The sequence below is a fragment of the Pelodiscus sinensis genome, chromosome 25 (assembly GCF_049634645.1).
Source record: "Pelodiscus sinensis isolate JC-2024 chromosome 25, ASM4963464v1, whole genome shotgun sequence".
Lineage (NCBI taxonomy): Eukaryota > Metazoa > Chordata > Testudines > Trionychidae > Pelodiscus > Pelodiscus sinensis.
This window is the reverse complement of record NC_134735.1, coordinates 594510-614070: the sequence shown is the minus strand read 5'-3', so window position 1 is coordinate 614070 and position 19561 is coordinate 594510. Positions and strand designations below refer to the sequence as shown.

The window sequence follows — 19561 nt, the reverse complement described above, 5'->3', positions numbered from 1 at the left end:
GTCCTGGACTGCTGGGTACAAGCCAGATGCCCATTCCGAGGCACAGCTGTGTGCAGGCGTCAGGCTAGCGGCTACACAGAAACACGGGGCACACCAAGGGTGGGCAAAACTGGCTTTTCCAGCAGAGCAACTCACTGACTGAGGGGGTTGTGGTAATTACAGGAACCTCCCTGTATTACGGGAGGGAAACAGAACCAGGCGTTTTCTTGCAGCTCCGGAAACCTTTACCCCCCTCCAGCCCTGAGCCTCACCTGAGCCCTGCAGCCTCTGCAAACCCTGCCTCCCCTTCCACAGCCTGTTCCCCTGATGCAGCCCCCGCCCCAGCTGTATCCTGGCCCCACCCGCCCCATGGGGGACGGCTGTTACTCAGCAGCACCTGCACTGCCTGGGAGAGGGGACGCTGGAGGAATTGCTGAGCAGGAGTCAGGCCGGAGGAGACACTGAACCACGGTTACCACGGCGGCCGCGCTTGGCAGCCTGGTGCACTAGGCTCCGGGCAGTGCGTTCCCCTGGCTCTCTGTCTAGAGTCTGGGACCACCCACCACGTGCAAGGCCCAGCCCCCTAGTCCGAGTCCCATGGCCCAGAGAACCCTTCCACGGCCTCCCTGGGCCTTTGTGTCTGCCCAGGCCTCACCTCCCCAAACTTCCAGCAGCTGAGTGGAGACCAATTGGGCATTTACTTTCGTCTCAGTGCTTAGCTCCTCTATGGCTGGGGGCCCCCGGGCATTTCCCAATGGGGGCGTCATGCTCAGCCCTGCTTTCCCGAAAGGGAAACTGAGGCACCTAAGCCAGGGGGTGATGTGATGAGTTATGGGCAGAGCCAGGCACAGAACTGAGGGTCGGACTCCCTGTGCGGTAACCGGGGATCTGCACAAAGCCCCAGCAGTGCTTTAGAAACCTGGCGGGGATGCGGGTGGGGACTTGTTCTTGACTCCTCAGCACCCCCATTCCCAGCACAAACCGGCTTCCCCGCTGCCCCTTTTGGGCTCCAGCCCAAACCCCCCCGGGGGGGTAGGAGGGGCTGGCAAAGACCAAGAAGCTGACCCAGCACCTCCCCCGCCACCAGCTCACCCTCTTCTCCAGCTGGGCCGCACCCAGGGCCCCACCCTTGGGGGCCCACTTGGAGCAGCCAGGGCCTCCCCACCAGCAGGGGATCCCTCCCCCCAACTGGCAGGGGCCCCTCAGGATTTACCTCAGCAGCTGGCGAGCAGGCAGACTGGGTCTGCTCCACACCGAGCCCTAGGGCCCTGCTGGCAGCCCCCCGCTGCTTGATCAGCCGGTGCACACAGCCCCGGGCTGCCGGGCTGATTAAGCAGCTGTGGGCTGCGGGGCGGGGCTGACAGGGCATCAGGGAGGTGCAGGCCGGCTCAGGCTCCGGGCTCAAACCAACATTGCTGCCCACATTACACGGGGGTCGCTGTGCCCCGGTCCTGCCCAGGCTCGGGGCTGGATGTTTACGGGGGTTAAGCGAACGCTGAGTCGTCATGGGCCGGTGACGCCACCTGGGACCAGAGGAGCCGATGGAGGGGGGTCGTTGGCTGAGGACAGGATCGTGGAGCCTTGTGAGGTGCCTGCAGAAGACTGACCAGGCCTCCCAACGTAGCCAGCCCCCGATTTAACCGAACGTTGCACAGTCTGATGCATGGAACAACCCCCTGGAATTTCTCTCCTCGTCCAGCCACCCCCCAAGTCACTCGCAGATGCTCCTTCCTGGTACAGTTGCCTTTCCCGGGAGCAGGAGGACAGGCTGGGGGGATTCTCCCTGCGGGGAGTGCCCGGGAAGGGGCTGCTGGGTCCTCACCGCCTAGACAGGAAGGGAGTAGGAAGCCTTCCCGCTCCCAGTGGTCCAGGGATGGATGAGAAGTTGCTTGGAGCAGGCAGGTGTCAGAGCAAGAGGCCACTGGGGAAGCAGTAGCCAGGAGAGCAGCTGTGGGGGATTCAGGAACTGGGAAGGGGCGGGACTGACTCAGAGGAGGTAGAGAAGCTCCAGGCCTAAGGGTGGCAAAGTACAGCAGCGTCGGGGGGGAGAAGATAGAATTATCCCTGGCAGGAAACCAGGAAGTCTGATGCCTCAGTTTCCCAATACAGAGACTGGAAATAATCCTGCCCGTTGCACCCCCAGGCATGTGAGGGTACCTGTGTGGTTCTAAGTGTTATTTCTGCAACACGGACTGGGAGGGAGGCCCCCAGAAGTCAGTCTGTGTGCATATGGCTGGAACGTTGGCAGCAGCCGCTCTACAAACTGCCCTCTGACGAAAGAGCCAGTGTAGCTTTGCAAGCCAGGAGTTCTCATGTTATTACTGAGCGTGCAGAACACAAAACAACCTCCAAGCCTCCCTCTACCTCCCTCCCCCTTGCCAGCCGGGTCCTGCCCATCGCTCCCACCGAGTCTGACACACACAGTCTGCTTTCCACCTCTGTCACTTTATTACTAGGGAATATATAAAAAACCAAGCCCACAGTTATAACAACGCAGTCACGGGGCAAGTGAAGCAGCCCGGTTTTGAAATGCTCTCGAGGTCACTGTGCGGGGTCAAATATAAAACGAGGCCTATTTATACATGTACAAAACAGAAGGACGCGCACATCAGCAGTGTAGAAAACAATGGCTGAGAAGGGGTATTTCCATCCGGGCGAGGTGGAGGGGCTGTGCTCAGAGCCACAGCGTCTGGGTAGCAGCCACGTGTAAATGCATCTGAGAAAGTCTCTGTGGACAGCGGAGCTGCCGGCTGGGGTAGGGCTGCTTGAAGGTTCCGCGTGGCTGACGGCTTAGTAGGAAGCTGCTGCCTAGTGGAGGAGTCAGCAACCGGCCAAGACAAAAGGAGAACAAAAGCCGTTGCTTGTCTATGTGTCGGCAGCTGCTGGGCGGCCGCATGAGCGGATCTGCCATCCCGGCTGTGAACCACCTTGGGGAGGGGGAGAAAACACAAAATACAAATAATAATAATAATAATTAATAATAATAAATTCAACAGAGAGAAGTTCCACGTTCACATTGATCCTGGACTGTCCAAGCACTTCTCCGAAGCAGCGTCCCAGCGCTGAGCCTCTGCCCCCGAGGGGGCCCTGGTCAAGTACAGGCAACCAGGCTTTGCTCGCTTTGGGTCCAGCTTCCGGAGAGAAGTCCCAACCTAAGTGCAGCCCTGGGCTCTTCAGAGCTCCTTGAGGGTGATCTGGATTTTCTCCTCTGCTTCCACCATGTCCAGCAGGAAAGCCGCGTGGTTGCTGTAGTGCTGGATGATGTTATTGTCCATGTTCACCAAGATGCTAGGAGAGAAGAGAGACCGGATTAGGGGCACAGCCTGCCGCGGAGTGGTGGGAACTGGGGCGTCCTGGATTCTCATCCCGCCCTGTCCCACTCCCTTCCCATGGGGCCTTGCGCAAGTCCTGGCATCTCCCTGGGCCTCAGTTTCCTCACACTGACCCCCTGGGCCTCGCAGGCTGGGGGGTCGCACGGTCCTTTGTCAGGCGCTTTGAGCTCTGTGCAAACACTGCCTGTTCTTGCCCCGGCCGGTTTGTAACCAGGCCCTTTTCGGGACAAGGCGGTTCCTTCGTGGGGCTCAGCGGGAAGGGGAGGCCATCGCCCCGTGGGAAAGCAGCTAGCCTGTTTCACGCCAGCAGCCGGCAAGCTGGGACCCCCACCCCTCTGAACAATGCCTGGCCCGCTATACCCCGCCCCAGGCGGCACGCATGGCCAAGCGGAGCCAGCGCGACTGGGAGCGTCTGTCCCACGCAGAGGCCCCAGACGTCTGGGCAGAGCGGGAGCACTGGGCGCCTGTGCATCCGGAAACGCTTTTGTGGGGCCTTGAGCCAAAGCAAGTGAGGCGCCCTCCCCACCTCTTCCGCCTGCCTGCTCCCGCCTCCCCCGTGCTCCTGCCGAGGAAAAGGGGTCGGGGTGCAGGGGCTCCCGAGCAGGGTTGGGGCGCTTCCCTCTGCTCCCCAGCAGAAGCACCGTGCAGGCAAAGCAGGGCAAGCTCAGCAATAAAGGGGCTTCCGTGTCGAGCCACTCTGGTCATGTGCCAGGCCCGGCGCGCAGGCCAGATCCCCACCAGGCTCTGGGCAGTGAAGGGAGATGCCCCGAGCGACAGCCCTGCGGCACGTGGCCCATCCGTTCTGAGGCAGGCAGCGTCCAGCCTCCGAAACAGGACGTGTCTCACGCCGGCGAAGGGACGAGTGTCGCCTTTCCATTCCGATTTGTTCATTCCGCGCGGTAGAATCGTCGCCACTGCTCAGGAATTTGCTCTTCTCTGCACTTTTCAGAAGATCTCAAAATGCTGCATAAGCAGGTTGATTTCACATATCTTGGGCCTTTCACTGCTGGGCATCACACGCGACACATGGGTAAACCGAGGCACGGAGCTGATACACAAGCACAGCAAGGAGGCCTTGGCCTCTCTGGCGATGAAGGGGGGAGAGGACAGAGATCCAGAGGTGATGGGGGTAGGTCGAAAGATGCGTGGACGGGCAGAGGCAGACCCGGAAGCAAAAGAGCCCTGTGATAGAAGGACAATCCGCCCAGCTGCCAAAGCCGCCCCACCCTCCTCTTAGATTCTTCCATCACTTTTGTACTGGCAGCTCTGCTCCGCAAGCCGGCTCCAGCCATCCCCCATGTGCACAGCCGGGTGCTGCTCCACACACTGCGTGGAAGCGTGGGGCTGTGTCCTGTGGTGCTGCCTTACCCAACTCAAGATCAAGATGACGTTAAATGACAAATGAGGCCTCTCCAGAAAGTCCTTCATCCACCTACAGCTGGGAAAGGTGCCGGGCTGGAGGCGACTTGTCCCACCCAGCCTCGCTTCAGCTTTGAAAAATGCCGCCCAGGGATAAGAAGGGGTGAACATGTCAGTTTAGGGTAAAAAATGGGGTCAAGTGTGTCCAGTTGTTAGAGCAGGGGCCACCAACTTCTGGTGTGACACTGGCCAATCACCACATTACCTCAGTTTTCCCATCTGTAGAATGGGGATGCTACGTGCCCCTGGCAGGCACTTAGCAATCCTCTGGTGAAAAGCCCACTGTAGATGCAAAGTGACATTCAAAATATTTACTGAATCAAACCTTCATCTAGGCCTAAATCAGACACAAGCTTTATGGGAGACTAGGGAAAGTTGGGTCAACTTTCATCCCCAGGCGTTTGATGCTGTTGCACTAGTGACCAGCAGGGAAGGAAAATCTTTGCACCCAAAGTGACATGAGTCACTCCAACCTCCCTAAAGTACGAGCCACTGGGAGTCACACAAACCCTGCTACTAGGCTTCCGGTCCAATATCCTACCCAAAGATACAGGTGGGAGAAAGTCAGACCGTGGATCACAGAGCCACTGAAGCCCATAACTGTAAGAAGCTTGCCCCTCGCTGCTATTGAGTCATCTTCCAATTCACTTCCTCTGCCTGTGGGGGCCAGGCAAGGAGATCAATGAGCTGACAAGGGTCACGCAGGAGTCCGTGTCCTACGGCGCAAACACGGTGGCTCCACTGAGCCACAAAGCAGCCACCCAGGAGAGAGAATGGCTTCAGGTGGAGCGCCGGGATGAATTAGGGCCAGGAGAGCACGAAGCATTTCTCAGTCTCCCGAGCGCTCGCAGACGCAGGGTCCGACCGGGGGCCCGGCGTTCCAGGGTCAGTTACCCGCTGGATGGGACGGTGTTCCACCTGCTCTGCTTTACTTGTGGCACCTTTGAAATGGCACAAAATGCTTCCTTGTTCCTCCGTGAGGGGCAGGGATAAGAACCCTGGGCTGATTCCACCGTTCCTGCGGCGCGTGAACCTCATGTCAGACACCGTAACAACACTCACAGTGTGGGTGGCTCCCTCAAGCAGTTTCCCTGGCACAAAGGAGCTCAGCTGTGTAGGGGACTCGGTGGCCGAGCACCCAGCCGGGCGCTGCAGTCAGCTCCAACCCGCGTTAGTAGGAACTGGACGCTGGGCGCCCACCTCACCAGCGCCCGCTGCAGCGTCGGTCTCAGCAGAGGCCGCTGGCGGTAGGAACAGCAGCCTGAGCTACTCCACAAGGGTCCCCTCTGGCCCGGGCTGAGGGACGTTCCTGGGCGGGAGTCAGGGGAGCATGCGCTGCTGCCGCCCGCGCTGGCCTTGGTCTTCGGGTAGCAGCTGCCAGTCTCCAGGGCTGTCGAGCTGGCGCTTAGGCCTTGGTTCAGGACCCAGCTCCGGTTCCTACCTCACTCTAAGCATGTGACCCGTCCCAGGGAAGCCCCGTTCCCTGTGTGCCTACAGCTTCCCACGCAGCTGAGTCCGGGCCGTGAGACGGGCCTTTCAGGCGCTCTCGGGCGGCGGGTGGCTCCGTGCCCACTGGCGTCGGGATTGAACGCCCCCACGGACGCCAGCACAGCGGCCATTTGAAGAGCCCGCCTGGGATGCGCATTTCGCTCAGACGCTCGCGTTGCTGTCAGGCAGAGTCGCTTGACACGAAGCCGGGCGCACCCGGTGGGGTTCTGCGACCGCTTCTCCCACCTCGTTAGACACAGGGCTCGTTGGGAAGCCGAACGCACAGCCCGGCACGGCGGGAATTCTCTCTGCCTCGTGCTGCGCTAACAGCCTGGGCCCGAGCCGGTGCGACCAGCGTGTTCGTTTTCCAGGCAGCCGCTGGGGCTTGCGCAGCACGATCCTGTCTGGGCGTGGAGGAGCCTGCGTCGAGATTTATGGAAAGGCAGCATCCGAGTCCCTCCCCAGCCATCGGCCCAAGGGAGGGCACGCTCGCGGGGAGCAGGGCGGCTCCGTTATCTAGTCCAGGGCGCACTCTGGAAAGCGGCAATTGGCAGGCACCAGCCGCTCACGTCAATGAGCCAGATCCCCCCAGGGCTCCACTGAAGCCAACGGCGATGCCAGTAGAGGATCTTGCCCGTTGATTCAATGGGGATCAAGCCTGACGGGTGTTTCGCGTGACTAGCCCGTCCGAGAGGCCAGCTGAGGAGCACGCGGCACCGGGCTGGCGGGGTCTGCGCAGAGCTCAGCGTGCGGAGGGACGTCGTCTGCGCAGGCTCCCCTAAGGAGCGAGGCTCAGAGCGAGGCCCCGCAGACTCTGCCCTCAGCCCCAGAGGAGAGGTGTGCATGGCCAGAAGCCGCCGCGGTGGGGCTGCCCTGGGAGCAGGAAGGAGAGCAGCAGCGGGCATGCCCCGGCACATCCCCGAGGTGGGGTGGAGTCACCTGCGTGGGGCCCTTCCAGGATCGCTTGCACTGTGAACCAAGCGAAGGCGGATTCCCGCAGGCTCCCTGCTGCCTGCGCTCCCGGTGCGGGGAGAGGGTCCGTCCCGGGAGGGCCGATTACACCTCGAAATGGGGCGGGTTACAGAACGACCCAACCTCCCACCTGCGGCGCCCGGGGCATTTCTCTGGGGCTACTTAGCTCTGCACGATGCCCTCGGGGGAAACTCGTGGGCTCTTTCCAGGCACGGGACCCCTCGTGGGTAGGAGGGACCCTTCCGGTCCAACCAGCAACGCCTCCCTTTCAGAAAGCTCCCTCCGCCCCGAGGAGGGCGCCGCTCCCGAGTTAGGGACAAACCTCCCGTCACTCCACAAGCAGGTCGGGGGGCTCGGCGGCGGGTTTCCTGACACACGCGCCTCCGCGGGGGCAGGGCACAATGGACGTGCGCTCTGCGGAGTCTCTCTCTGGCAACGCGAGCCCTTTGGCAGAAGATTGGCGAGAGGCCCACGGCCCAAACTACAGTATCAAACGATCCGCTGGGCGCGAACTCACCCTGCGCCTGTTCCCTTAAGAGCTGCCATGGCGGGTGCGCATTGTCCATCTTGTCCAGTGGCCTGCCTCCCCCAATGGCCTGCAGCGGAGCTGAACAGGCTAGTCATGGAGTGAGTCGCCCCTCTCTTACACTCCCAATTTCTGGGGGTCAGGTTTAGGGACACCAGAGAATGGGGTTGAACCCCTGAGCGTCTTGGCTAATAGCCGCTGATGGCTCTGTCCACCATGAATTTATCCAATTCGTCTTTCAACCCCATTATGCTTTCGGCCTTGACAACATCCCATGGCAAGGAGTTCCACAGGTGAGGAGTGCATTGTGGGGAAAAGCACTGTCGGGCGGGGGAGGGGGGATAAGGCTGTCTGAAGTTACTCTCGCACGGCAAGGGCAGGCGGTACAGGCAGATTTACTGTTCTGGAGTCAATGGAGGAAACTCTTAGACAATCAGACCTGCCGATGTGGGGGCGGGGAGTCAGAGGGTATGTCTACACTACCCCCCTAGTTCGAGCTAGGGGGGTAGTGTAGACATACCCAGAGAGGGCAACTGCCCTGGAGCCTGGCAATTCTGAAGGGCCTCGCAGCCTCTCGGGTTAGGGTTGCTGGGGGAGTGTGCCACGCTCTGGGCCGCATGGAGGGTTGGGGGCGTGGCATGCTCACTGCCTTGGCCCTGCCCCTTCAGAGAGCCCAGAGCCGGGCGTGGCTGCCAGCTCCCCTGCCAGCAGATGATCTAGCCCAGTGCGCTCAGTCTATGGGTCAGTCAGTCCGGGGGGCAGCCAATCACTGGAGCCGGCTGGTACCTAGAGGTGGGGCTTTGTGATGGAGTGAGAGTCCCTCCCTGCCCCGGCTCATTTCGCACGAGCCACCAAGCAGCCCACAGACGGTACCAACGCTCATCACCACTGGCCTGGCTCAGACTTGGACGCCTGCAACCGAGAACAGCGCAATCCCATATCCCTTCCCTGCGTCTGGCTCCCCAGCGAGGTTCCTTGTGTCCAGGGCCCCCTTGCCGCCAGGCTGCCCCACGTATGCTTGTGTAAGGCCTCGTGTGGCCGTCCCTGGGCTGGGGTCCGGCGCTCAGTCTGTGATGGCTGATGAGTTGGCAACTCTGCATGGAGCAGCCCGTGTGTAGCGAGTCAGCAGAACAGAACCCAGCACTTCCTAACCCTGCTCCCTTTTCTCTGCAGCTCGTGCTCAGGGCCAGCCCTGACGCCAGCTCTGCACACTGCCCACTGTACCTCGCAGATCGAGATAAGATCAATTCACTCTCAGCTCAGGCTCTCTCGGTCCATCAAACCACCCACCCAGCTCCGTTAGGAGACTTCACCACTCAGCATCAAGCGAGTGCAAACAAGCGTTATCCCAAATCTCCAGGGGCACAAAGGGTTCTGTGTCTCATCTGCTCCCCGTGGCACAGTCCTCACATCGCTTTGGTATTTATTGTCTTGTTAAAGTTCAGTCTCATCCCGGGTAGGGTGGGGGCGTGTGAAGATCCTGCAAAGATTCTGGGGCCCTGGCGCAAAGGCAGATGGGAGATTTGCTTACCCTCGTTTGCATTTTTTATAGACTTTGTAGATGCTTTCTTCAGGCAGCCCGTATTTTTCTGAAATCTGCAGGAGAAAACACGACCCTTCAGTCTCCGCACGTGCACAAGGAAATTCCAGCAGATAAAGCGAAAGGGATCTTTGCCTTTGAGTCCCTGCCCACTGGAAGATTTTTTCCCCACCTCCTTATAAAAATACCCCTGAGCTATGACTGAGTTTACAACGGGGGCCTGGCCTTCTGCTGGGGCAGGAGCAGGAGACCGGGGGCTACTCTTGGTTCCACCATTAATGTGGCACGTGACTGTGGAAGCCACTTCTGTGGTTCCTTGCACCATCCGCTCTATTTAGGCTGCAGCCCTGACCCCCACATGCCAGGAGAGAGATGCTTGTGCCTGTGCAGAACCGCAGCACCTTAGTGCTTGGTTTGCTGCTGCCCCTTGCCAACAGAACGCGCCTGCGTCTGGCTCTGCCTGCCCTGACTCCCTGGCAAGCGTGACAAGGCTTCCCGTGGGGGCCTCAGAAGCCCCTGGATGGGCTCTGAGATGGTTTGGGAGGAGAGGGAGCGTTTTAGGCTCGTCCGGCAGCATTTCCCTGAAGGTTCCTTGTCTGCCTGGCTGCTCTGCCATGGGGGGAATCTCCGACCTGACATTCTGTATCCTGCCTCCGCTCTGTTTTAAAAAGCAGCTCCCCTCCCCCCGCCGCGGCACTGCCACCGAGGGACCCCTGCACCAGTGAGGTGTGTGGTTTGTTGGAGCCACCCCCCAAGAGGCGCTCGGGTTATCAGGGATTCCTCAGATAGTCATCACAGAAACGCGCCCTGGCTGCAGATCGCCCGCAGGTAGAGCCAGGGAGCGGGGCGGGACGCTTTACAGCCGAGAAGCCGAGCAGGCGGCGACGAAAGGAGACTCCTAGGCCTCGCGCGCTGCCCTCTGAACAAGTCTGCGCTGCTAAGGAGCGTGCTCGGGAGAGACCCCGCCTTGCACGCCAGGGCCCCCCCCCCCCGCCGGCAGCTCACTCCCTGCGGAGGAATTCTCAGCACCAGCCCCCGCCCCGGGTGAGGCTGGCAGGAGAGAAGCCGTGCACGGTCCCTGTGGGGAGCCCCCGACGGGAAGTGAACGCCGCACCCGAGCCCGCATTTCCTAGAACCCTGCGGGGGGGGGGTTAAATAAAGTCTGGGGGTCCTGGTTGCTGCCTTCGCTGCTACCGTGGCAATGGCCAGAGCCCTGGGCCCTTTAAATCGCTGTGGCACGTGGACCTACAAACTCCAGCGTGACCTGCACGGGCCAGGCAGCGCGGAAGGCTGGCTGGGGAAACCTGCCCCTTTCCGGGAGCTTGGAGCCAGAACCCCACGCACACACCTTGCCCAGCAGCCTGGCAAGTCTGTGGCAGCCCTGCCCCGCTGCCCAACGCTGGTTAATTGCAGTTCGTCTACAGGGCACAGTTGCAGCAGGAAACTTACAGCGTTTCGCAGTCCCTGGAGGTCTGGCGTCTTCAGCATGAGAGCGTCGAACACTTCCTCGCACTCCCGCCGCACGTACAGCAAGACTGGGACAGACAACGGGCAGCGTTTAAACCACTGGCGGCGGGTGTCGGCAGCGCGTAGCCAAAGCTCGCAGGAGCCCGGCTCTATGCAGACCCTGAGCGAGCTGGGCCAAGCGACAAGCCCCTTGCAATAGGGACGGAATCCCCCTGGGGTTATGGGCGGTGGCTCGGGGAGTCCCAGGCTAGGGACGGGTGTGAGGCCGGGTCTGTTTGCACAGGGCCTAGCCCCATGGGCTGCGGGGCGCTGAGCCCTCTCAGTAACAAGAATACCTCTCTTGGCATCTTCCTCTTTGGCCAGCTTGGAAGGCGACGGCGCGAACTCATCTGAGAACGAGGGGCAGCTCCGTTTTAACGGCATCCTGAGGAAACACGACCGGGGCCGTCAGGCAGACGTGTGACGGGAGCACACGGTCCAGCCACTAAAGCTGACGACAGAACCCATCCTGGCACTGGACTGGGCCAGGACCCGCCCGCTTTGAGTGCCAGAGGATCGCAGGCAGTGGGGGGCTAGGTTTGACATCCCAGGCAACAGCCACGTCCCAGAATGACTGGACCTGGGGCAAGAGCCGTGGATGTTAACCAGGGTCTTTCCACCGACACCAGTGGGCTCTGGACCAGGCCAGGGTGGGCGTCTGAACTAACCACCGCAGGGATTTGGAAGCAGGGGTCTGGCCAGTTCAGCTTCCTTTGGCTACTGGGGCCCACCCAGGGATCGTTCTCGTTTTTAAAACGTTGCCTTCCCGAATCGGCCACGATAGCCACAATGCCCCCGAGCCGGGGGCTCTTGGTGGTGAAGGAGAGGTGCCAGCAGCCTGCGTGTGGAAGCAGCGTCCCTTTCACGCCGGCACTCATTCCTTCCCGCACAGGGCTGCAGGCAGCTGGCTCGTGGGCAGCCGGGTCAGAACAGCGACTGGCCCAGCGAGGCGAGAAGGAGAAATTCCCCCTCGCCGGGGGGCTTTTCCTACCTGTTTACGTCGGTCGGAACAGCAGCAGCAGGAAGCACCTTGAAACAAACAGAGAAGAGTTTTATTGAGCCCTGCTCGCCTTCGCTATCCCGGCCCGATCCTGTCCTTGGCCTCTGCTGTGGCGGGCCCAGGGGAGGGCGCTGCGCAGGGCATGCCATCCTGGCTCCATCTGAATCCAGGCCATTGTCTTCAGTGGAGCCCGGATTTCAGCCTTCGGTTCTTAGCTTGGCCCCTGCTGTGTGGGCTGGCGCGGAGCCTGGCACCACTTGGCATTCGCCTGTTTCCATGGGAGGAGCCTGCCCGGCCGCAGGGCGTTCAGCAGTCTGGGGGCCACGCCAGGCCTTGCTGGGCCGGGCCCTGGGGGATGCAGGCCCTGAGAAGGGTGCCCTGCGGGGGGCACGGCCCCACTGGAACGGATTCATTCGCGGGGGCTGCTCTCAACCCAGCTGGGCTTTTCAAAGGCTGGAGCTTTGCGAGATGATTTTCCCCCTTAGACCCTCGTTTTCCTCGGGAACGCCCAACTGAAGAGCTGAGGAAGCGAGAGCCTGAGGGGGCCTCGTCCAACCAACAGCCCAGCATCCGTGTCTTGTCACGACCCCCGGGAGCTTAAATCCTTATGGATCCTGAGCCCCCCACCCTCGGTTTCTCAGCAGGTTGCTGCGCGGCAGCCCACGTTCTCCTGTGCTCCCGCCTCCACACCGCCGCCCCAAATGTCATCTGGTAGCAAGACGACAAACTGTCGGGGCTGAATGCGCTCGTTTTGGACAAGCGATGGCCTCCCGGAGTGGGACGGATCTGTCCTGACCTCCAGCTCTTCTCAGCGGGGGGAGGGCCGAGTGAAGGGGGGGATATCCCGGGAGGGCGGTGTGCCGAATGGATTACTTGCTAGGGGTCATTTTCTGCAAATGCTTTTGCTCATTCCAGCTATTCAAGCCACTGGGCAAGTTGCAGGAAATACTCAAATTAAATCTCCCTTGACCCTGAAATTGCTCATTAATAAAGCTGATGCTGTGGGATTTTTGCTGCTGTACAAGATTCAGTTAGCGCCTGTCTCTAGGGCCTGCTCCACTGAGCCAGCTTTCCAGCGGTAGGTCTGGGTGTAGCGGGGGATGTTTTCACAAGGACTCACCACACCACATCGCTGCAGATTTGAAAAATGCACATTTGGAATAAACAAGACGGGCTGGGTTTCTAAATCCATCTCCGGCCTGAGGAATGTGATTTCGTTCCCTCGGAAGCCCGTCAGCAAACAGCCTTTCACACCTGCGGGTACAACGGGAAATCTCGTGTCAGGGAAGCTTTGCTAGTCCGCAGCACCACACCCGGGGGACCCGCCGTGCTATGACAGAGATTCGGGTGCCTTCCAAGAGCCCAAAGCTTGGAGAGTTATCGTGTGTCAGACACAAGGACAGAGCCCGAAGTCTGACCTGCAGATCCACGGGGTCACCCTGTGCAAGGCTTGGGTGCGTCATGGCCTTTACTCTGAAGGGTTCTAAAAGGAGCTTTTGGGGGGCTAGCACGGGACTACATTGCCTAGGGCAGCGTTTCCCAGGGGTGCTCCGGGGAACCCCAGAGTTCCGCGAAGCGAAAGTAAGGGTTCAGCAAGAACGCGGCACAGCCTCGCCCCCTCTTAAAGAGACAGAGTCTATTTTGCAGCTTTTGTTGTTGTTGTTCGACCAATTCTGGTGGGTCTTTTATTATTATTTATTTATTTATTTTTGTTTTGCTTAACAAATTCTACCCTGGCATTCCTCGGGGTTCCTTGAAATTCTTTTACGCTGAAAAGGGTTCCGTGGCCAAATAACATCGGGAAACACAGGCCAGGGGGTTGTGGAATCCCCATCCCTGGAGATATTGAAGAGCAGGCTGGACAGACACCTGCCAGGGATGGTCTAAGGTGCTGGGTCCTGCTGCGAGGGCAGGGGACAGGACTCGATGCCTCCCGAGGTCCCTGCCACTCCTAGGATTCGATTTGTCCTTGGAAGGGCCATTTGTGCTGCAGAGAGGCGCTCGCCTGCCTGGTGGGGAGGAGCGGAGGGTGGAGCCTGCCAGACCAAAGCCCTCGGCCACAGGGATGAGCGAGGGACCAGCGAACCCAGACACCAAATGAACACAGGCAACAAAACTAAACCAGGAAGGGCGCAGGCCTCAATGCGTGACCCGGGAGGAGACCCGGAGCAGCGAAGCCGACAGCGCCCGCTGCCCCAGGCCAACTCCAGAGCCAGAGGGACTGTGCTGGGACACAGCCATGGACACGAGGCCTGAAACGAGTCCCCCAGGGGCAGAGAGCCCCCCTGCTCACCCAGCTCCCTCCTCCGGGCTGGTGGATGGCTGAGGTGGCGCCTGCCAGGAGCAGGCTAACAGTCCTGGGGAGACCACAGAGCAGGCCAGCAGGGCCCGTCTCCCCGCTGCGCTCGCAGGCCTCGCTCAAGACTTGAAGGAACCGGCTGCCGGGGCCCGTTCCCCAGCCCCACGGTGCATGTGACCACGAGGGACTTTAACGTTTTACGTCCCTAGTACAGAGCCTGAGCCGCCCGCCTGCCCCGCGTTCCTGACAGAACAAGCCCCCGGAACAGCCCTGGGCAAGCACAAAGCCGCACTGGCAGAATATTGCGCTGGGGGAGGAAGGGCGCGGCTGTGGGAACGAGCGTAACAAACCCTGTTCTGCACTCACATTGCGAGGGCAGCCCTGGGCTTGCCCCTTCCTCCACGGTGCCCAGCAGGGCTAACGGCCTCTCGCCCCCCGGCGCAGGCGCAGCGAGCCAGGGTCTATTTGGCCATCTCGGCACATCGCTCCAGGCCGCCCCATCTCCCTGCTGGGCACTCGCTGCCCTCCGGCTCGGATGCCCGTGTCACGTGGCTTGGGCAGAGCTCTTCCTGGCGTGACCCGAACCTGGGCCCTTGGGAGACTGAGGCACAAGGCCTCTCCCATGGGAGCTCCAAGGCAGCTGGCTCTCAGCTCAGGCTGCAGAGCAAACTCCCCTCTCTGTACGTGGTCTCAGTGCCACTCCTGGGACAGTGCGCCACCCCGAGCGGGGGGAAGGGGGGCGGGCACTAGCTGTGCTTAGCCACTCACGTGGGGCCTGACCAGAGCCCAGACTCCTATGGATTTCAGTGGGCTTTGGATCAGGCCCCTCCTTCCCGCCCGGCCCTCAGTCCTTGTACTAACCGTTACCGGAGTCCAGGCATTTCCCTTTCCTTCTGAACTGCTTGCGCTCGTCATCTCGCATTTTCCTCTCTGCTCCCTGCAGGGAAGGCCAGGCAGCAGTTAGCCACTTCACACCAAACACCCTGGGAAACTGAGGCCCAGAGGACTCAGAGACTCACCCAAGGCCAAGGGAAGACCCGGTGTCAGAGCTGGGATCAGCGCGGGGGTGTCCAGATGCCCAGGTCTGGGCCCAGACACGTCTCCCCTTTACTTTTTAACACGCTAAGATCAGGCTGAACCCCCTGCAGGTGTCGGCAGAACGGGGCCTCAGCAGAGAATCTGGCCGTTGGGGGTTTATTGGACGCTTCCCTCTTGAATGGGGAGCCACAAGCGGCGGCCGACCCGGTCAGGCCTGTGTCTGGATGGAAGCGCTGGGCTGGCACAGGAGCCAGGCTCTGTGTGTGCGGCCATGGCAAGATTTGCCAAGGTCCAGTCAGACCCTGGCCGGACGGGTCAGACCAAAGGAACCTCGCCCAGGAACCTGTCGCCCCAGAGGGAATGAACAGAACCGGGAATCAGAGGCTGAATCTCAGGAAAAGCCTTTAAGGACTGAACTACCAGGGGGCACATCAGGGCTCCAAGGGGGGAGACGCCTCAGACCCGAGTCTAAACATTTGGTAGGACGAGCGGATACGTCCCAGGGCAGAATCCTGCGGAGGCCAGCGATGCCGACAGGAGCTTTGTTCAACTCTATCTCCTGCGAGCCAGACTCACTGGCCAGCTCAGTCTCCTCCCACGCACACGGCTGAGCCGGTCTATTCAGTCCTGCTGTCCCCTCTGGGCTGGGCTGGGCTGGGCTGGGCTCCCATCGCCCTCCAGCTGCAGGCCCCTTGCTCTCGTGGGGCGCAGTGTCACAGTCCCGGGAAGCAGGGAGACGCGCTACCTTATCGCAGAAGATCTTGATCTGGCAGACGGCTCGGTGCACCAGCCGGGCTGTGCCAGCGCCGCAGTCGTAGGTGTCGATCTGGAGGTTTAGAGGGACGCCTTTCACCCCTTTCTGGGAGGAGAAGTCTGTACTCAGGCAATTCACCCCAATAAACACCTGCCAACAGGAAGGGAGAATGTCACAGCCTGGACGGAACCTGCCACGACAGAGGGAGGGACGCAAGCAGTGGACTCTTGTGAGAGTCATCCGGCCGCCTTCCCAATTTTCATCCCGCACACACCCAGCCACGCCTCGCCCATCTCGGTCCAGCAGATTCTCTGCTGCCTGCACCGCCTGCCTGCAGCCGTTCCCACCAGCCACTCCCACTCCCGCCGCGCCTCATCCCCACGCTGCTCGGGTGCACACGGCGGCCCCCGGCGCAGGCGGGGGAACTGGGCCCCGTACGCACAGACTGAAAAGAAGCCGTTTCTCTGTTGCATGAAGTGTCGTGGGACCAGAGGAAAGCTGAGCGGCACTTGGCGTGAGAAATGCAGCTGCCAGCCCTGTGCCGCTGGCAGCTCCCGGGCCAGTGTGCCGACAAAGTTTCTGGTAACAACTAAATTGTGTTTGGCTGCTGCATCCCGGGCATGTTTCCATCTTCGCCAACTGTGCCTTGGAGACGTTTGCTAACCTCTTGGCTTGTAAAAGAGGAAGATTGCCCCTGGGCTGCCAGCAAGGGCTACTGAGATCCCCGAGCAACGCAGAGTTCGCCCAAGCGGCTAACCCGAGAGACCCACTTTTATTTTGCTTTCAGGCTTGTTTTACCCAGCTTGTGTGTTTGCAAATGCTCCTTTCACCCTCCGCCTGGACACAAAGTCCGCAAGGAGGCCTGCTCTGAGCAGACGGATGGGAGACCAGAACTTCCCGCGGTGCGTCTGGCCAAGACGTCAAATAGATTCTAAGGCCAAAGGCAACCGCTGCAACCATTCAGCTGAGGGCCGGGCCAGGGACTACCACCCGGCTATTCCGGCATCCAACTGGAGGAGGGTTCTTGTTCCTTAATCTTTGGGGTGGGAGGGTTGTTTCCTTTAAAACCGTGGTGGCCAACACGCTAGCCGCTAGCCACGTGTGGCTACTTGGCGGGTTAGGTGTGGCTAGTTGGCTTTACGTTATTTACGCTTCCAGAATAATGTGGCTAGTTCGCTATAGCAATAGCCACTCTAGCAGAACTGGTTGGACACTGCGGCTTTACAAAATAACCCCTGCCTTGCCTGAGTGCCCGGCCCGCTCTCTGCGGAAAAAGGCTTTCTTCAGCCTCAGTCCCATCGCACTAGTGAAACGGGCTTGTCTGAGCGGGACGTGGACCGTTTGGAAGCCCATTGTGAGGCGTAAGGGCCAGAGAATCATAGAATCATAGAATCATAGAATAATAGGACTGGAAGGGACCTCGAGAGGTCATCGAGTCCAGCCCCCCGCCCTCAAGGCAGGATCAAGCTCCGTCTACACCATCCCTGACAGATGTCTATCTAACCTGTTCTTAAATATCTCCAGAGAGGGAGATTCCACCACCTCCCTTGGCAATTTATTCCAATATTTGACCACCCTGACAGTTAGGAATTTTTTCCTAATGTCCAATCTAAACCTCCCCTGCTGCACTTTAAGCCCATTACTCCTTGTCCTGTCCTCAGAAACCAAGAGGAACAAATTTTCGCCTTCCTCCTTGTGACACCCTTTTAGATATTTGAAAACCGCTATCATGTCCCCCCTTAATCTTCTTTTTTCCAAACTAAACAAGCCCAGTTCATGAAGCTTGGCTTCATAGGTCATGTTCTCTAAACCTTTAATCATTCTTGTCGCTCTTCTCTGTACCCTTTCCAATTTCTCCACATCTTTCTTGAAATGTGGCGCCCAGAACTGGACACAGTACTCCAGCTGAGGCCTAACTAGTGCAGAATAGAGCGGCAGAATGACTTCACGAGTTTTGCTTACAACACACCTGTTGATACAACCTAGAATCATATTTGCTTTTTTTGCAACAGCATCACACTGTTGACTCATATTCAACTTGTGGTCCACTATGACCCCTAGATCCCTTTCCGCCATGCTCCTTCCTAGACAGTCGCTTCCCATCTTGTATGTATGGAACTGATTGTTCCTTCCTAAGTGGAGCACTCTGCATTTCTCCTTATTAAACCTCATCCTGTTTACCTCTGACCATTTCTCTAACTTGCTAAGGTCATTTTGAATTATGTCCCTATCCTCCAAAGAAGTTGCAACCCCATCCAGTTTGGTATCATCTGCAAACTTAATAAGAGTACTCTCTATCCCAATATCTACATCATTGATGAAGATATTGAATAGTACGGGTCCCAAAACAGACCCTTGAGGAACTCCACTTGTTATCCCTTTCCAGCAGGATTTAGAACCGTTAACAACAACTCTCTGACTACGGTTATCCAGCCAATTATGCTGGACCTTATCGTGGCCCTATCTAAGTTATATTTGCCTAGTTTATCAATAAGAATATCATGCGAGACCGTATCAAATGCCTTACTAAAGTCTAGGTATATGACATCCACCGCTTCTCCCTTATCCACAAGGCTCGTTATCTTTTCAAAGAAAGCTATCAGATTAGTTTGGCATGACTTGTTCTTCACAAACCCATGCTGGCTATTCCCTATCACTTTATTACTTTCCAAGTGTTTGCATACGATTTCCTTAATTACCTGCTCCATTATCTTCCTGGGACAGACGTTAAACTGACCGGTCTATAATTTCCTGGGTTGTTCTTATTCCCCTTTTTATAGATGGGCACAATATTTGCCCTTTTCCAGTCTTCTGGAATCTCCCCTGTCTGCCATGATTTTTCAAAGATCATAGCTAAAGGCTCAGATACCTCCTCTATCAGCTCCTTGAGTATCCTGGGATGCATTTCATCAGGACCTGGTGACTTGCTGACATCTAACTTTCCTAAGTGATTTTTAACTTGTTCTTTGTGTATCCTATCTTCTAAACTTACCCTCTCTCTGCTTGTATTCACTACGTTAGGCACACCTCCAGACTTCTCGGTGAAGACCGAAACAAAGAAGTCATTGAGCATCTCCGCCATTTCCAAGTTCCCTGTTACTGCTTCTCCCTCCTCGCTAAGCAGTGGGCCTACCCTGTCCTTGGTCTTCCTCTTGCTTTTAATGTATTTATAAAAGGTCTTCTTGTTTCCCTTTATGCCTGTAGCTAGTTTGATCTCATTTTGTGCCTTTGCCTTTCTAATCTTGCCCCTGCATTCCCGTGTTGCTTGCCTATATTCATCATTTGTTAGTTGTCCTAGTTTCCATTTTTTATATGACTCCTTTTTTATTTTGAGATCATGCAAGATCTCCTTGTTAAGCCAAGCTGGTCTTTTGCCATATTTTCTATCTTTCCTACACAGCGGAATTGTTTGCTTTTGGGCCCTTAACAACGTCCCTTTGAAATACTTCCAACTCTCCTCAGTTGTTTTTCCCTTCAGTCTTGCTTCCCATGGGACCTTACCTACAAGTTCTCTGAGCTTATCAAAATCTGCCTTCCTGAAATCCATAACCTCAATTGTGGTGGTCTCCCTTCTACCTTTCCTTAAGATCATGAACTCTATTATTTCGTGATCACTGTCCCCTATACTGTCTTCCACTTTCAAGTTCTCAACTAGTTCCTCCCTATTTGTTAAAACCAAATCCAGAACAGCTTCTCCTCTGGTAGCTT

At 58.3% G+C, this 19561-nt stretch overlaps 1 protein-coding gene across 5 annotated transcripts in view; it reads right to left on the bottom strand.

Moving 5' to 3' along the window:
• Nucleotides 1-1820: 1820 nt before the first annotated feature.
• The window catches only part of GRHL3 (grainyhead like transcription factor 3), a 43333-nt gene continuing 25592 nt past the window's right edge, over nt 1821-19561 (bottom strand). For 3 of the 5 annotated variants that reach the window (XM_075908609.1, XM_075908608.1, XM_075908607.1), the window contains 8 exons: nt 15845-16003; nt 14923-14998; nt 12883-13016; nt 11754-11791; nt 11059-11147; nt 10706-10791; nt 9248-9312; nt 1823-3267 (listed from right to left, as the gene is read on the bottom strand). In XM_075908609.1, coding sequence (XP_075764724.1) covers nt 3153-3267; nt 9248-9312; nt 10706-10791; nt 11059-11147; nt 11754-11791; nt 12883-13016; nt 14923-14998; nt 15845-16003 — 762 coding nt within the window. In that variant the 3' untranslated portion in view covers nt 1823-3152. Of the gene's footprint in view, nt 3268-9247; nt 9313-10705; nt 10792-11058; nt 11148-11753; nt 11792-12882; nt 13017-14922; nt 14999-15844; nt 16004-19561 lie in introns of all 5 variants that reach the window. The other 2 variants (XM_075908612.1, XM_075908613.1) reach the window with 1 other exon arrangement.